Source organism: Protomyctophum parallelum, assembly GCF_964188405.1.
Source record: "Protomyctophum parallelum genome assembly, chromosome: 10".
Classification (NCBI taxonomy): domain Eukaryota; kingdom Metazoa; phylum Chordata; class Actinopteri; order Myctophiformes; family Myctophidae; genus Protomyctophum; species Protomyctophum parallelum.
In genome coordinates, this window is record NC_139704.1 from 8,391,413 (window position 1) to 8,408,365 (window position 16,953).

The window sequence follows — 16,953 nt, forward strand, 5'->3', positions numbered from 1 at the left end:
TCTCTCGCTCTCTCTCTCTCTCTCTCTCTCTCTCTCTCTCTCTCTCTCTCTCTCCCTCCCTCCCTCCCTCTTTCTCTCTCGCTCTCACTCTCTCTGCATCTACACTGTAGTGTCACGAAGATGCCAAATGCGTCTCTTCCTGGTTTTTTAAATAGCTGGTGGATGGAAATGCAGCTCCACCCACATTTTCCATCCACCAGCTGTCTAAAAACCAGCCACTCGCGGCTTTTGGCATCTTCGTGACGCTACAGTGTGGATGCTCTCCCTCTGCTCCCATGCACCTCTCTCCCCTCTCTGGAGGCACCCACACCACGGTACCTTTTCACACGCCGGAAATGTAAAGTTTACTTAAGCAACGAGGTAGACCCTTCTTGCCGTCATTGCTCGTTAAACAGTAAGCATTAGTTAACCTGCCATGCATGACATCTTTTGTCTCTCTCTCTCTCTCTCCAAATGCTTTGTGATGCCGCATTGCATGTAAATAGTAAATACCAATTATTATTTGTTAATGGTTGTAAATAATAGCGCCGTGGGAGGGAGGGAGGGAGGGAGGGGTGCACTTGCCGTAAATACAAGTTAGGCATGAACGTCAACACAATCGCCGGTCTGTCCTGTGTTGTTAAACGAGCTCCCGTCCTCCAGCGTGTTGCTCCACACAGGGGAACTCCAGGTAGGTGAGACGAGCCAACACCATTATGTGTGGTTGGCACAATGAGCTCTGCCACTACTGGCACTCACACACACACACACACACACCTCCTGGGTCCAAAATACTTCTGATTAAGTACTGCCAGCATTGCTACATGCTGAATAATGATACACGACACCAATCAGAGGATTGGGGAAAACATGTCCTGCGGTAGCATGGCTGTTGAGCAATCCTCCCCACACAGCCCTCACCTGTGCAATGTTTGATCTCAACCTGGGGATTAGTACTACCTTCAGGTATGCTGCTACTCTCATCTCTCTCTCTCTCCGTCTCCCCTCCCTTGACCGTAGACAAGATTTATTGCTCTTAATAACATGTGTTTCAGATCGCAAGGATAAAGTGTTACGGAGACATTGATGATGATGGGTTGGGATGATGTTATTAACCTCGATGGCAAGGATTGAATTCATGTTTATATTGCTGTGTTTTTAGACTCTCGTAGGATTGGGGGGGATTTCTATTTGGAGACAGACCAGAGATAGACTAGTATCGGGTCATATTAGTTTACGTTCTAACCCAAAACGCTAGAGGGCAAACTTGCATCGGAAAATATATTTGCAAATCGAGTAAGTGCAGCGATATTTCTAGAAGTACAAAGTTATTGTGGTCAGAGAGTGTACGTCCTGAGATTGGGAGGTCGGGGGTTCAAGTCTCTGTGGCCGGGTCACGGGTCACGACCAAAGCCTCGGGAAGACCACAGGTGTTTTATACCAAAGACTATAAAAAACGGGACCCAATGCCTCCCTGCTTGGCACTCGGCATCGAGGGTTTGGATTGGTTTCCTCGCAAGTGGTAGCGACGTTTCTTTTAGGATTTTCTCAAAAGCCGTCCCATCCAGAAGTGTGTTTTCATTTGGAAGCCAAACGGCACACAACTTCAGATAAGATAGCATCTTTGCTCCTGTGATGTTGTAAAGCTCCCCACTGCATGCGCGCCGCCAGCCCAGCAGTGGTGTGGCGTGTGGGCAACGCCCATGCCATCTTAAGAAAATAAACACGGGGCATTCATTGAAAGTGCGAGACACTTAACGCGTTGTGATGTTTGGCACTCGTTTTATTTTTGCTAATTTCCACACCGCCCACATTAAATGGAAGTTACATTGTGTAGCACGAAAGGGGTTGAGATTTATTGTCCACAAATGGTTGCACACAATTACAAGCCCCCTGGATGAAAGCTTTTTCTTTTTCTTTTACATGTCCTGTTTGAGCAGCGGCTGTAAGCAATAATCACCGAAGTCACATAAATCAATTAAATATCCGCACCGTGGAGAGGGAGTGAAACTCATAAACCATGCTCCTAAACTACATTTCGTACTTCCCCACCAATCACCTGAATCAAAACTTGCGCTCTGCCGCAAACCGCCAAATAATACAATTTTCACAATCACTGTTTGCTTTTCGCACTGTTTAGGCACGCTGTGTGCCTGCTTAATTTTCAACCAATCCCAATTCAGCGAGATTGTGCAAGTGAGTGATTAGTCGGGAGCCCGACTACAAATCATGCTCTGCTTAAGCGAGAAACACACACGCACACACACACACACACACACACACACACACACGCACCCTACACTCGGATTCCATCTACCATCAGTACCACCATGTCAGATGGCACTGTCAAGATGACCTTGCGCCCCCCAATCCGCCATATAATAGGGTGTTTTGTGTCTCACTGCACTGTTTGACACAGAGCACCAGCAGCATTACGGCAGCGTAGTTGTGAAAGGACTTTGATCACTTCTTCTTCCCAGTGCCTGTGGCCTACTTCAGACCAGGGGGGGAACTGCCTGATTAATCTCCACACACCTTTAGAGCATACCTGTGGTGATAACATATTACATTTGTGTGTTTCTATATACAAAGTCCCTAAAAAGTCTGCTCCTAATTACAGTACTTCCACTCCAGTCAAACAAAATCATGTGTGGTACTGGTTACATCAGCAGGTACTAACACATTTCGGACAATAAAATGATGAGTGGCACCTGTCGGTCCCATCGCTCAGGTGGTCTTCAAATGTCTAAAAGTGAACACGATGTCCTTTTTGTCTGTCTGCAGGTATGCCATCATGTGCGGTGTCTTGTCCGAATATGACACGGTGCAGAACAAGATAAAGAATGGCTACATATTCAAGGTAACGGGAGTCCAGGTGGTCCCCAGCTAAATGAAGGAGTGTTGGCAACCAAATGGACCACTAGAGATCTTTAACTCTTGAGAGCGTAAAGGCGTTTCATTTTACTCTCAAGAGTTAAATTGTTAGACATCTGCATTATACTTAATTTACAAGTCTTAATAATTGTTATTTTGATCAATGTTTGCCTTTTATCTCTCCTCTGGTATCAATACAGCATGGAATAGTAGTGGATAAAATCTTATCTAACAACAAAATATTCGTTACATTTTGGGGTCCGTGGCTCAAATGCCCAATAAATATTGGATACAAAAAGGATTGAAAACCATTTTAAAGTCTGTATATTTGTGCCTCCTTCTAGGATCATCTGGATAAAGCCATCGAGCTTAAGCCACAGGACCCCCTATCCCACTACCTACTAGGACGTTGGTGCTATGCGGTAAGTCACGCGCGTGCGAACACACACACACACACACACACACACACACACACACACACACACACACACACACACACACACACACACACACACACACACACACACACACACACACACACATCAGGGGATAGGCTGTATAGAGACCAGGATTTCTGTATGCTTTTTGTGAGGGTACGTAATATACCCTAGGCCTAGGGGACACGGGGAGAACATGCAAACTCCACACAGAAAGGCCCTTTCCCCAACCCCACCTATAGGGTATATGGGCACTGATGACGTGGAGGATAGAAGAAACTATTATTGATCATCACATACGTACGTATTTGCTGATCATTATGATTGGGAACATAGGCCCTTGTCATTGAATACAAAATGTATATTGAAGTGAACCAGCCGTCAACGAAGTGTTCCTGTTGATTAGCACAGCCGGTAACCAGTTCACAACAATGGTTTCCTCAAAGGCAGGAAGTTTTGCTTGAGATTATGTCGATGGGTTATGCAATTGCACATTACTCTGGATCGCAGAGAATGTCGGAACAGCTTTTTCAACAGGGCTGTCAATTGAACGGGTTTCCGTGAGCAGGAGATAGTATGACTTTGCATTGAACATACATAACAGTATACTGTGCAATGCATGCATGCAGTGGTATTTACATTGTGCAACGGTGTAGCTAGCAGGGTCAGAAGTGATTGTGCAGAAAACTTGACAAAACCAGCATTTTCCCGTAAGCAGGCTTCCATTAGGCGGCTTCTTTGAAGAATGGCTGATAGAATTTCACTGTTCATATCCAGGTCTCTTATGCAGGCACGCATGCACGCACACACACACACACACACACACACACACACACACACACACACACACACACACACACACGGTACCATCTGTACGAAAACAGGAGCAAAGGGGGCATGGCAGTGAGTGATTAAGCACATTTGGTGGTGGAAGTAACACCTGATGATTTGGGGGGGGGGGGGGTTGAATTTTATGTGTTCTCGTCGGCGTATTGGTATTCAACAATGATCTACTGTTTACATTGAGGCAGCAGTTCTCTTTGAAAGGCCCCGCGATGACGCCAAGGCAACGCTACACCTGCAATTACACATTGTTGTGCTCAGATGAATGGGGGCGAGGAAGGAACAGTTCATGTTTGACCCAGAAGGCCTGCTCCTCCTCCTCCCGCCTATTATCTTCCCTTAACGACTGTCAGTGGGAAAACAGACCAGTCTACACAGGGTTCATTTGGTCATCATGGGATTCTAATATTGTATTTTCCTAAGGCTGGAATAGGGCATGGCAGAGGGCGTGATTTTTCTGGTTCCGCTGAAAGATCGGCCATTCATTTCTTCCCATAGAGTTCAATTAATTTAAGCCTAGAATCTTTTTACCCTTTTTCATGTCATTGTCCCTTAGATGGAATTAAAAGCCAAAAGCTAGATTTCCATGATTACTCAAGTTTCCAAGCAGGGTACAGGCTTTAGTTTAGACATGCTATTGGTCGGTGGCGGTGGCTCAGGGGTAGAGTGGCCGGATGGTAACAGAAGTCATATGTATTTGCTTCTCAAATGACTGGATTTTCTTTATTTATTTTTAATCATTCAATTGCATCTGATTTAATATGTCTAATTCCTTAACCATTTTTTGTACGTGTCAGGTGGCTCAGTTATCGTGGATTGAGAGGAAAGTTGCTGCTACCTTATTTGGAGAGCCTCCCATTGCCACAGTCCAGGATGCACTGAAACACTTCCTTAAGGTACGTTCATTACAGTACGTACGTACGTACGTACGTACGTACGTACGTAGTTGTCATTATTGTGTGTGTGTGTGTGTGTGTGTGTGTGTGTGTGTGTGTGTGTGTGTGTGCGTGTGCCTGTGTGTGTGTGTGGAACAATCAGTGCAAAACTGGGTGAAATGGATTTTGCAACCCATTTCACACAGTGTCAATTATCTAATGTAATCCTGGGCGCTACACTTCCTCTGCCAACCTGGGGGGGCAGCGGACTGACCTCATGCTTCCTTCTATGCATGAGAAGTCCAAGCTGCTTCTTTTCACCTGACGGGAGAGTTTCCCCGGCCGGACGTAGCGAGTGGAAGCAATACGTTCAATACTTGTTTTAATATAATACTTATGTAATACTCTCATTCGCCACCATCACTTGCCATCTAGTGGCAAACGCAGCAGACAGAAAACGTCTTATTTTGAATGCTGTTCACTCGGGGAAAATTAAAACATAAAAATAAAATAAAGGTAGTGTTGTTACTAGGATCAGTAACTGTAAAACAGTTAAGGTGGTTGCACACCGGCCGGCCGCGTTTTTCGGGAAATCGATGGAGAAACACAGCTAACACAGCTAAAAATTGTAAAGGCTTACTCGTTAGTAACGAGTAAGCCTTTACAATTGCCAAGACAGGAGGAACGTAAGGATATTACAGTAATAGATTACTGCCCTACGGGAATCTACAGTTTTTCCCTGCTTTCTTTTTACCCCCTGCTTAGCCCCACCTACTTGTGTTTCCACAAATAGTTGTTGGATTTGTTTTTAGTATTTATTTATTTTTTAAATTGGGTTTTGGCATGCTCTCAAAGGTTGAACTTAACACCCATTGCGAGATGCAGCGCACAGTGCTCTTATTTGTCTGGCGTTAAATTGAAACCTATTGCCTCCAGGTTGCATCTTCATCCAGATGTTTTTTTAAAGACCAAACCCCTCCTCTGTGTTTAGAAAGACTTAATCCTGTGTTCCCACATTTCACATGTTTATATAGTAGAGAAATGAAACGTGCTCCTGGGCCAATATTCCCATGCGTGCGTCCTCTTCAACATCTCGTGTGTGTGTGTATCTCACCCATCAATTTGATATAAGTGCTTCCTGTTGGAACTTGTCGCTCATGGCCGTGAGGAGGGAGGGAGGGGGTGGGTGGGGGGGCTGGGGAGAGAGGCTGTCTTAGCTTCAACAAACACCTCCTGCGAGGTTATACAACATATCCTCCTGTTAACCAATAGCCGGTTGTTTTCTGTGCTGCTGCATGGCCTTGACTATGGGAGAATTGCCGTGGGGTGCGTGGGGCTTATGGGGCTGTAGCTCTGTGAGCTACAGCGAGCATTTTGCAATTGTAACGCATCAAACTGGTCTTTGAAATGAAAAGGTGTAACAATTCACTCGACTCACGTTGCGATTCAAATCACGATATTGCGTTCACAATACGATTTTTCGCGATTTTGAAAATGTTAAAGACTCTGCCTTGATTGTTCCCCCCTAAAACATCACCATCAGGTATTATGATTATTCTAGGAGGATTTTTTTTTTTGTTCAAAAAGTTTACAAAACGTCTTAAAATGTAGTTTTTATGTGGCCACACCAACCAGTTCATTAACTCATTCGGCACCACAGCGCCATCTGGTGGAGGGTGCACATGCATTTTCAACGGCGAGCACCTTTTAGTTTGAAAGCTAGTCAGGAAGTAAAAATGTAACATGTCCCGCGATTGTCATTTGATTTAATCCACCAAAAACATACTTTTTTTAAGCTAGGATCATATCGTTTAGAGCCGCAAATCAAGCTTGTTTTTGGTCTAATTTTGCGTTCTAAAATCTGCGTCCCCATAGACAGCATAAGCCTGCGGAATCTATTTCTGCATTTCCGTTTATTTTATTTTATTATTAGTTATTATTCTTTTCACCGCATCGGAAACCAGAGTAATGAATTGATTGAAAAGGCGTGAAAAGGCGATCTCGGTGCCCGGGGCCTTTGGAAAACAGGCGTCAAAAGGCACCCAATGAGTTAAGTATACCTGGTTTTCACCTTGGCACCACCCATCTGAACTCAAGCCTCGCCCACAGCTGTGTGTTGTACGATAATGGTGGACGGGTTGATTTTATTATGTCACTAAAGTGGTGTATTTAAGACTTTTGACTCAAAGGCTTTCAGCTTTCAGGAAGAAACCAAAAATATGCAGTGAAGACCATATTTGAATATTCTAACCACACACATGGGGGTCTATTAGAGTAATGTTAACTCCATAGACACATACAACGATAGACTCACTCCCAATCTTCTCCCGTAGTCTGAAAACTCACCTCTTCAGACTCCATCTAAGCTCGTAGCACTTGCCGTAGCACTTGCCCTAGCCTCGACGACGTTACAGGTGTATGCAAAGGCTCAACTATTTTAATTTAGATAACATTTTATGTAGACATGATGCTAGGTTCTTTGCTTCGTTGTGATTCTTGATGACTATTTATATGTATTTTATGTATTGCCATGTATTGTGCTTGCTTACTGTAAATTGCTCTGGATTAAGAGCGTCTGCTAAATGCCTAAATTGTAATTGTTAACCATGGAACTTGTCTCTTTGTATCTTCTTGCACTCACAGGCAGAGGAGATCCGTCCCAGATATTCCAAAACGAACTTTGTGTTTTTAGCCAAGGTTAGTATGTGACTTTAACCAATTCAACCCTATGTTCTTTGTTGACCACAGTGGTCTGTCCCTTTATCCCCCCACACCAAATCTTTATTGAAAATATGCGATCCACAAGCTTGCAGTATGTTGCGTTGTGAGTGTGTAGATCTGCTATTTAGCCAAAATCCGTATATTTAGGGAATAGGGATGCTAGGTTTCATGTGGTTAAGATCCAGATCAATTTCAGTATCTTTATTTGATATCCAGATATTATTATTCTGGGGACCACATTACATGTTAAATCTATGATTTCTGTAATTACATAAATATTACATAAATTACTTTTCTTTTTCCTTGTACAGTGCTACAAAGACTTGAGCCAGAAACAAGAGGCTAGAGACATGTGTAACGCTGCTTCTTCAATGGATAGTATCTCTAAAGAGGTAAAGATTGTTTACCCATAATGCTCTATTTGACTCCTTCTAGCTGGGTATTTTCTCTGTTGGCCACACCATGCTAGTGTATAGCTATTGTTTTTTTTGAGAGAAGAAGCCAGAAGGAGCGAGTGCATTCTCCCGCAGCGGCAATCAGATGCGGTGCAGCTGGGGGGGGAAGGGGGGGGCAGTGTCGGTCCATTCGGCGGCCGCCAATCCAGACGCCGCAACTGGCGTTACCTGCCCCCCAGGATACGATATTTTTCCGACCAATCACAACACTTGTTTCATTCACGGAGAATGTAATGATTTGTAAAGCGTCGTCATTTCCTCGAGCGGTACTTCTACCAAAATCCCGCAACTTCCGCCCCAAAGCGTATAGGTCTTGCCCAGCGTGCGGGGAAGGTGGGGGGGGATTATGACACTCAACTGCTGCCACGTTCCGCGGCAGTGTCGGTCCGTTCCACGGCCGACGCCGCAACTGCCGAGACATGTGCTGCCCGTCTCTTCCCTGTGAGATTAGGGTTTGGGTGTCGGCGTCGCTGATTAAAACTCACCCGTGGCTCCTGACATGCGCTGCTGGTTAAAAATCAGCCGTGGCTTGCCTGTGAGGTTAGGGTTTGGGTTAGGTCGCCGAGAAACACTGCCACGGGTGTTGTTGGCAATTGGCGGAGACTCCGTGGCTGATGCCGCTGCCGGAAAATGCACTCGCTCTCCCTCGCCATTGACTACGACTACGACCACTTTGACAACCACTGCTTTAAAGCCATTAACAGGAAATGTATAGTTTATATGGCCAAAGCTGGGGGAAAAAACTGATTTTAGTTTTTTTCGATCAGACATACAGTACAGTAGCTATTGTCTGTCATCTGTCTGGGGGCACAAGCCACACTGTATCATAACACGGCCAGAGCCAGACTGAATAGAGCTGAATGAGGTCACACCAGTGTATGTACTGTATTGTAAAACGTTGCCTCTCTCCTAGGATGAAGATGCACAGAAGGAACTGGACCTACTTTGCCCATCGCTTGGTGTATGAACACACTCTCCATCGCTTGGTGTATGAACACACTCTCCATCGCTTGGTGTATGAACACACTCTGTGCTCTGGGGCCACTTTTTCCACGGATTAGAAAAGAAAGGCCTTTTTATGCTCCACTGGTACCATTATCTACGACTTTGTGTGTGTGTGTGTGTGTGTGTGTGTGTGTGTGTGTGTGTGTGTGTGTGTGTGTGTTCCCTGAATCTTAATTCACTCTGTGAGTGTGTGTATGGGGGCAGGATGGGTGTTTCAAAAAGCTACTATGGTGTTCCAGTGAGCACACAGACATAATTGTATAATTATGCTAAAGGTTATTTCAGAGCTATATATAGATTTTGTCCTCTGGTACTCTTACTGTATGGTGCAAGTAGGTGTTGCTCAAGGACAAATAGGACACATGGCTGCAGAAGGGATTACACCTGTAAGATTTATGCTATGGGACATTTGAATGCTCTTCATAGTTAAAACCATCTTGTCAGTTTTAAAAGCAAACAGGTAGACTAAACAGATTATGATTCACTCCGTTTCAGGAAAAAACAAACAAGTCATATCTGAACTTACAGACTGCACTACATTGTATCTGATTGTATTATCTGACATCTACACAGACCGCCTTGCAATCAGGTCTGCGGGATAATACCGTTAACAAGGGTGAAAGAGTGAATATTTCACAGATTGTAAGTGAATTGTCTTTTATCTGTAAAGATAATGTGAGCTGCGAGCATGTGTCTCCCCGCGGTCCCTGATCCCAGATCCAGTATGCCCAGTGTCATATTTGAAATAGTCAGATCAAAAAATGTATTTTATATTGAATATCCAGTTGCACTGAGGATGAGTGTACTGTATATGCACCAGTGTGTCTCGAGGACACCTCGACACGGCGGAGCCTGTGTTCCCTCCGCTCCATTTCCTGTTTTTGTTTTGTCTCCTGCTTCACATTCAAGTGGCACCACTGGCCAAAACAAGACCTCCAACAATGGTTGCACCCAAACAAACTCGCTGATATGTGACCACTTGATGACCTCTGGCCCTATTTTTCACTGCTCTCTTCAAACCAGCGGGAATGCGGAATTGGCAACATAATACATGCACGTACTATAAGCATTTCATTTACTCTTATATATTATGTTTAGACCCATATTTTGGGTGTAAAGGAATTTTCCAAACTCCACAACGTTTGTAGTCTAGAATACGGAATTCTAATGACATACTGTACAGCAAGCTTTGGTCCCATGTAAGTCTGCATCCGAGCAGACTTGAGAACGAGCGGAATTCACAGACAAAAACAAAAGATGACTGAATCAGACTACTAACGTGGGAAGTTTGGAAAATTCATTTACACCCAAAATATGGGTGTAAACAGTTTAGTGAATCACACCCATTGAGAGGGAAGTGTAGTCTCCATCCTAAACACTGTTGTCCAGCTTCTCTCTGTAGAGGGAGGTGTGGCATACTAGTGATATTTCTTGCTGGCTTTACAGAGAAATTGCAGGCAATGGTCATCTAGTCTTCACTGGTATGTTTCCAAGGTGCTTGAGTTTGCGTTCCAATTCAAACAATTAGTCGGCTCGAAAATGGAGCGTTTGAGCCCATGCTAAACGAGCGTAATTAATTATTTTTTCCTTTTCGTTCTTAAAATGGGAGATAAAACACTGAAGGCAAAACGGCCAGGGAAGCGCTTCGCTCCCGTTTCGATTTTATACGTCGCTCACCGATATAAATGGCAGATCGGGCCGTTTTATTTTTATTTCGCCGCCAGCATTCGGCGGATGGTTGGGGTTTGACTTTTAGAACGCTCCAGGGGAGTTCCCATTTTGTATTGTGAGCGGCAACATCAAAGCCTCCAGCTTGCTCCGTCTCACGCCCTCTGGAAAACGAGTGATTTTCCATGTACACTGTAAAAAAAAAATATATATATATATATATATATACCCTGTGTATATATGTGCAACTGATTTTACAAAAAAAATAACTGTTAAAAATGAGTGAAGGGAACATTTTAAGACGAGCTGTTCCAATTTCTATCCTTTTAGAGCTTTTATCTGCAATCATGTTTGAGACATGGTTAACAATATACCGCTATGCCAAAAAAGAGAAACAAAAACGTATTTTTTGTGTGCGTCCAATCTTCATCTTTCCTTTCAAAAGAAAGCGTAATTTGAATCGTCATACACGCTTCCATCAGCTTTTACAAACCAAGTTCAACTAATATTACTTCCACCTGTCAATCTCCGGCCTAACTTTCATTATTATACAGACACTACTGTGCCACGTCCAGGATGGCAGAAGTGTTAAAAAGGATTTCATTTTTTTTTTAGCTAAACACTAAAACAGAACAATAGGCAATGCAAAAACAAAGACAAATAGGCTCCTTGTTCTGTAACAAATGCATATCTACTGTTTCTGCATATCTACTGTTCCTATATATTTTGGTTAAGTGTTAAATAGCTCTATATTGCAATAGAAATCACTTTACATGTTCAGCAACATGGGTCTCCTTCTCTCTCTCTCTCTCTCTCTCTCTCTCTCTCTCTCTCTCTCTCTCTCTCTCTCTCTCTCTCTGTCGAGTCTGATGAATGAATGTGAACGTGATACAAGAAGAACCTCCTTTTGTGGCATTATGCCGCCTATATGCTGACCTGGAAATTGAGAGCTATAGAGACCCACGTTACTGAACAAACACTATCAGGATATAGAACTATTTGACACAGTCCTACTGGATAACCTTTTCAAATTTATTTTTTCCACACCGGCCGCTTACGGCAGTATACCGCTTCTGGCAGCTACCCATCCTTTTGTGATATGAAGAAAACATGAAGTTATTTTTTTATATAATCTTTTACTGGTATACTTTTCACATTTTAATGTGTATTTTGACCACTCTAAACTTATTTTTTGTCATGTGTGTCTGTACCCGACACACAGCTAATTTAAGCTGATACAATGTACTAAAAAGGATAAGTTAATACATACACGGTTTCTGACAAGGCTGTGATCATCTCGGCACTAAAACTGCAACATTTCTTCTTTTTTTTTGAGCGGTACTTCCGTGAACTGCATTTTGGGAATCCCAGTTCTTAGAGACCAATGTCGCCCAAAATTCTTAAACAGTATCACTTTAATGTAATTTTTTTTTTAAACAAGTGTTACAGGGGTGATGTCTTTTTGAAGGCAAACCTGGTCATACTTATGCTATGCGTGCGTTCCCATGGCAGATTGTGAGTGGAATTTTTGCATTGGGTTTTAGATAGATTCACAAAATGAGTTGCAAACAAAGGATGGCATTAACACTAATTAATTTTGTTCACCACGGAAATCTTAGTTAATTAAAGAAGTTAAGTAATTGCACATAATGGTTCACATTTGAGATATTAACACGAGTAATTTATGTCATAAAACTAACTATTATTTTATGAATACATTGAAAACCCCCTATGGTAGAATTGATATCAATAAATAATTCTAGCAAGGAACCTTTAACACTGTAATCCATTAGCTGTATTATATGATCCAATGGTAGGTTTTGTGTTTTTGTATACTTTGGGATGAGGACAGGCCTCTACTACCCATGTCATGTTCCTCTTTTTGATTCCCCTGTTTTCAAGAGTAGGCTATCTGCTTTATGAACACTACTTGAAAAATGTAAAATATTTTTATTGTTATACAGTGTCAGAAAAAAAGAAGAATGTATTTTGATTTACCAAGATGATGTACAGTGTTCCTGGCTGTAATTAAACAAGTGCAATTCAGATTTGTGCAATGCTTGGCTTTATTCACACCTGTACATGATATCGTTTGATGGTTTGCAAAGCATTTGTTTGTTGATTCAGGTGGACCCTCCAGCGATAGTCACAGATGGGCACAAATGCACCAAAAGGTATCTTGTTACAAATTACAAATACGTGTGAGCAAAGGTATTACATTAATAAAGTAATTGGCAATTTGAAAAGAGCAAGCTACATGCTAATTTATCTAACTTAAATCTTTGTTGTGGCACTGAGGGTGCACCAGAATGGAAACAAGCCTAACGGCTGTCCCTTTGAATTCATTTTCAATTCAATAACCAATCAAATCAATCAAAAGTGAGTGAGTGAGTTTCTGATTGATTGAATTTGATTGAATACTGAATTAGCATGTTTGAAACAATTCAGCATACAGTAAAAACTTTATTGGTTTTATTGTGTTCTTGTCAGAGCCAGTGTCATTTTAAGTGTATGTTTCCTAGTCATACATATGCTACATTGTCATTCTGTTGCTGCCAGTAGTCTGTTTTAGAGAACCCGGGGGGCAAATTGACATTAAGTGGCAAAGCAAAGTCACTATATTTACCCAGGGTAACTGGACTAAGCTCAATAACAATAATGTAATAGTTTACAGCCAGGCCCTGCTCATAGAAGATTTCATGGTAGGGGTTCAATGTCTTGCTCAAGGGCACTTAAGCGGTGGTAATTTTAACGTGCCGGTCCGGGGATACGAACTAGCGACCTTCCAATATCAAGACCGCTCCGCAAACCGTTCGGCCACCGCTGCCCCGAATGGCACTGAGACAAAGCCCCTATATCTGCTGTGTGATTCGGCACATGCTGTATAACAACAACCGGTTAGAAGCTGGCACAGAGTTCATGTACCCTACATTATGTTCATTGTGCTGTGTCGAGGCAGACCACAGCTATAGGCTATTTATAAGCTTGACCAATGAGGCCAACACTACTTCATTCATTGTTGGTATTTTGGTGAAAGAATAGCAGAGTGTTGTGCATACCACATGGGCGCACTGTTCTGATCATCAATTAAGCCCCAGTTTGATTCCCGGCCAGCCAGAACATTTTCTGAATGTCATCCCCCTATTCTCTCTCTGCATTTGAAAGGAAATGGGTTGATGTGTAAATAAGATGATTACAGGACAATAGTTGCGTGACTTTAGCCGAAAGCAGGAGCAAATATCTTTGGACATGTATCTGGTGGACATGTATCCCATAGCCTGGAGGGACAGTGGGTAATGCACAAAAGTGACAGTTAGAGTGGTCGTTTTGGAATCCCGGTTCAATCCTCAGTTCCTTCTGGCTTTGTGTGCTTGAGCAAGGCACTAAACCCGGGATGTCCCGATCATGTTTTTTTAGTTTTTAGTTTTTTTTGCTACCGATCCGATTGCAATAAGGGCCTTTCTTGGCCCCACCCTTCTCCCATTGTTTATATTGTGTTTAGTTCCCAAGATGGCCGCAGCACCAGGAGGGGCGGAGGTGAGCGGGCGGGGTTGACATATGCCCTTACTGGGCTGCATTCAAGACAGTTGCCTTGTGTCTGACACCTAACTTGTGTCTGAACACAGCTTTGATGGATGTGTTCATCAATACAGCGTGGAAATGTGGACAAAAATCTTATCCAACCATAACAAAATATTCTACGTTTTTGGGTCTGAGAGGCTAAATGACATCAAATGGTGGTCCGTGGCTCAAATGCAGACTAAATAATGGGCCTTGTCGCCTTGATATGAAAAGGATTGAAAACCACTGCACTTAATTGGATAAAGACGCTATAATTGCACCATTTACCATTTTACCTCCGCCCACTGTCCCAGGCTACATTCACATCACAGGTGCTCTGACTTGACCCAACAGGATGTCAGGTGGTTTACTTGCATCTATAAAGTGTTACAGTACATAATGTTTGACACTGCGTGGCACATAAATGTGTGCAGAAATGTATTTTCTGCTTCCAAACTCCAACACTGACAGAAAGTAGCTTATAACATGTCTACGGTGGATTTTTATGAAACAAATCTTTGCAGTTTGAATTTGGATGAATGGTCTATCACTGGATGATATTGCAACTCTAGATTCCTCCCATTATTAAAACAAATCTAGTGTTGCATATTGCGGCTAGTACAGGACCTTTTATTTATTTTAATTCAGTAATATATAACTCATACATACAATGTTATGGTTCTGATTGTTATTAATGTAGTCATAGTAAGACTGGAGATGAAAGTTCTTCAGATTTTGAGTACACAAAAACAAGTATTTTGTTACATACGTTTATTTTCCATCAAGCAAAATACAAAGTCAAATTAAGTATTTATTTTTACATGAAATAAATTGACATCTATGGCAATAGTTAAATATGAGTGCATGATTAAAATGTTATGGGGGATTTTTTTTTCTGCTTTATTATCAACCAAATATTGACATTGGTCCAAAACCAATATAACAACAGGCAGGTTCTTGCGTGACTTTGAGTGATGTTGTAGTTTTAAGGCTTGCCTTCCTTTTTTGCAGACATGTACTGTAAATTGTGCCAGGTTTATTAGGATTTTGCCACTGGATCTGATTCAACCTAACTTCCTTCCAGTCTAGTCATGTCTCAGTTTTATGTATTTCTTTGCCACGATGTAATCATCCTGAAGAGGTGGCTTCCAAATTATCACCGTTGTTTGTGTAGTCTTGCAAGAACTCATTTCTCTGGCAGTGATTGTTTTACTTACCCTCTGACCAACGCGGTCTACTCTAAACGGATATCACCGGGGGAGTCTTGTTTCCATTCGGGTCCAGGGTATTCAATTCATAATCATGATGTGAAAAATAACAAAATTACAATCATCACAAAAAATAAATACGTGTAGGCCTATAGGTTTGGGAAAAAGGGAAGGGGGTAAAGAGGTAGGTGGTAGTCATTTGACTAAGGGCCACAGTCTCCTTCGAAGAGCCACAGTCGCCCTCGAAATGATCGCTTCTGATCATTTCGAGGGCGACTGTGGCTCAGGAGGTATAAAAGGGTCGTCCAATGATCCATGGGTCAGCGGTTTGATTCCCGGCTCCTCCTGTCTACATGTCGAAGTGTCCATGGGCAAGACACTGAACTCTACATTGCCTCAATGGGTTGGTCGGTGTGAGCTTGCCACCAATGTGAGGAAGCTGGCATCGACTGTTCGCCTCCCAATGTATGAATGAATGAACCATTGTAAAGCGCTTTGAGCACTTGGAAAAGCGCTATAAAATGCAATACATATTTCCTCTCCCTTTGGCCTGCTGAATGGTCGATTTTCAAGCCTGTTTTTTGAGGGATGGGGTCAGGGTATTCCACACTTGCTGTATCTACCCACGTTTAGATTGGAAACAGGAGGGGGGCTAGTATAGAGCCCTTGGGAATGAGGTAAACTTATAAACATTGAGACACCTATGTACTTTGGTGTTGGCTGCAGATGTTTAGGCCTATGTATAAATGTCTACTGTAGGCTACCACGCTGGATGCATCCATATGCATCCAAATCCCAAGTGTTTGCACGTCATAGAAAATTACTTTCAATTCACATCTGCAGACATTCTGTATACTCTCTGAGTTACAAATGAACATTCTGCCAAACTCCTCAAACGTACAGTAAGTGGTAATCATTACATTCTCGCTCAACTCTATGGCCGCTTGGGGAAAGTCTCTGCATAAACAGGCCAGTTTCATTTCTCAGTAATTAATGCTCATGGGAGCACTGGGAGCTTCCTGTGATTCACGAGGGAAAACTAATAAACCCTAGCCTTGTGATGTTGCAGAGCGGTATTACATTTCTCAAAGTCAAGATGACATAGTATAGTATTAAACATAAAAGTGGCAGGTCTCTATACTACCAGACTAATCTTGCAGCAAGCAAAGATCCCCAAATAAATTGTCCCTAGAGTCCACATATTACTTTCCCTAGTAGAGAAGTGGGGAGAGATGGAGAAAAACTGCATGCTGAGTGCCGTATTATTAGTAATCATCTACCTTCATCTGGATTTGTCACGCACACTAACTTGACTAACTTACAGTAG

The 16,953-nt window shown here is 42.6% G+C and overlaps 1 protein-coding gene across 2 annotated transcripts in view; it reads left to right on the plus strand.

Moving 5' to 3' along the window:
- rmdn2 (regulator of microtubule dynamics 2) overlaps nucleotides 1-9,190 on the plus strand; it is a 45,351-nt gene extending 36,161 nt beyond the window's left edge. For both annotated transcript variants that reach the window (XM_083774394.1, XM_083774395.1), the window contains exons 6-11: nucleotides 2,764-2,839; nucleotides 3,198-3,275; nucleotides 4,931-5,029; nucleotides 7,652-7,705; nucleotides 8,041-8,121; nucleotides 9,098-9,190. In XM_083774394.1, coding sequence (XP_083630520.1) covers nucleotides 2,764-2,839; nucleotides 3,198-3,275; nucleotides 4,931-5,029; nucleotides 7,652-7,705; nucleotides 8,041-8,121; nucleotides 9,098-9,151 — 442 coding nt within the window. In that variant the 3' untranslated portion in view covers nucleotides 9,152-9,190. The remainder of the gene's footprint in view (nucleotides 1-2,763; nucleotides 2,840-3,197; nucleotides 3,276-4,930; nucleotides 5,030-7,651; nucleotides 7,706-8,040; nucleotides 8,122-9,097) is intronic.
- Nucleotides 9,191-16,953: the final 7,763 nt, after the last annotated feature.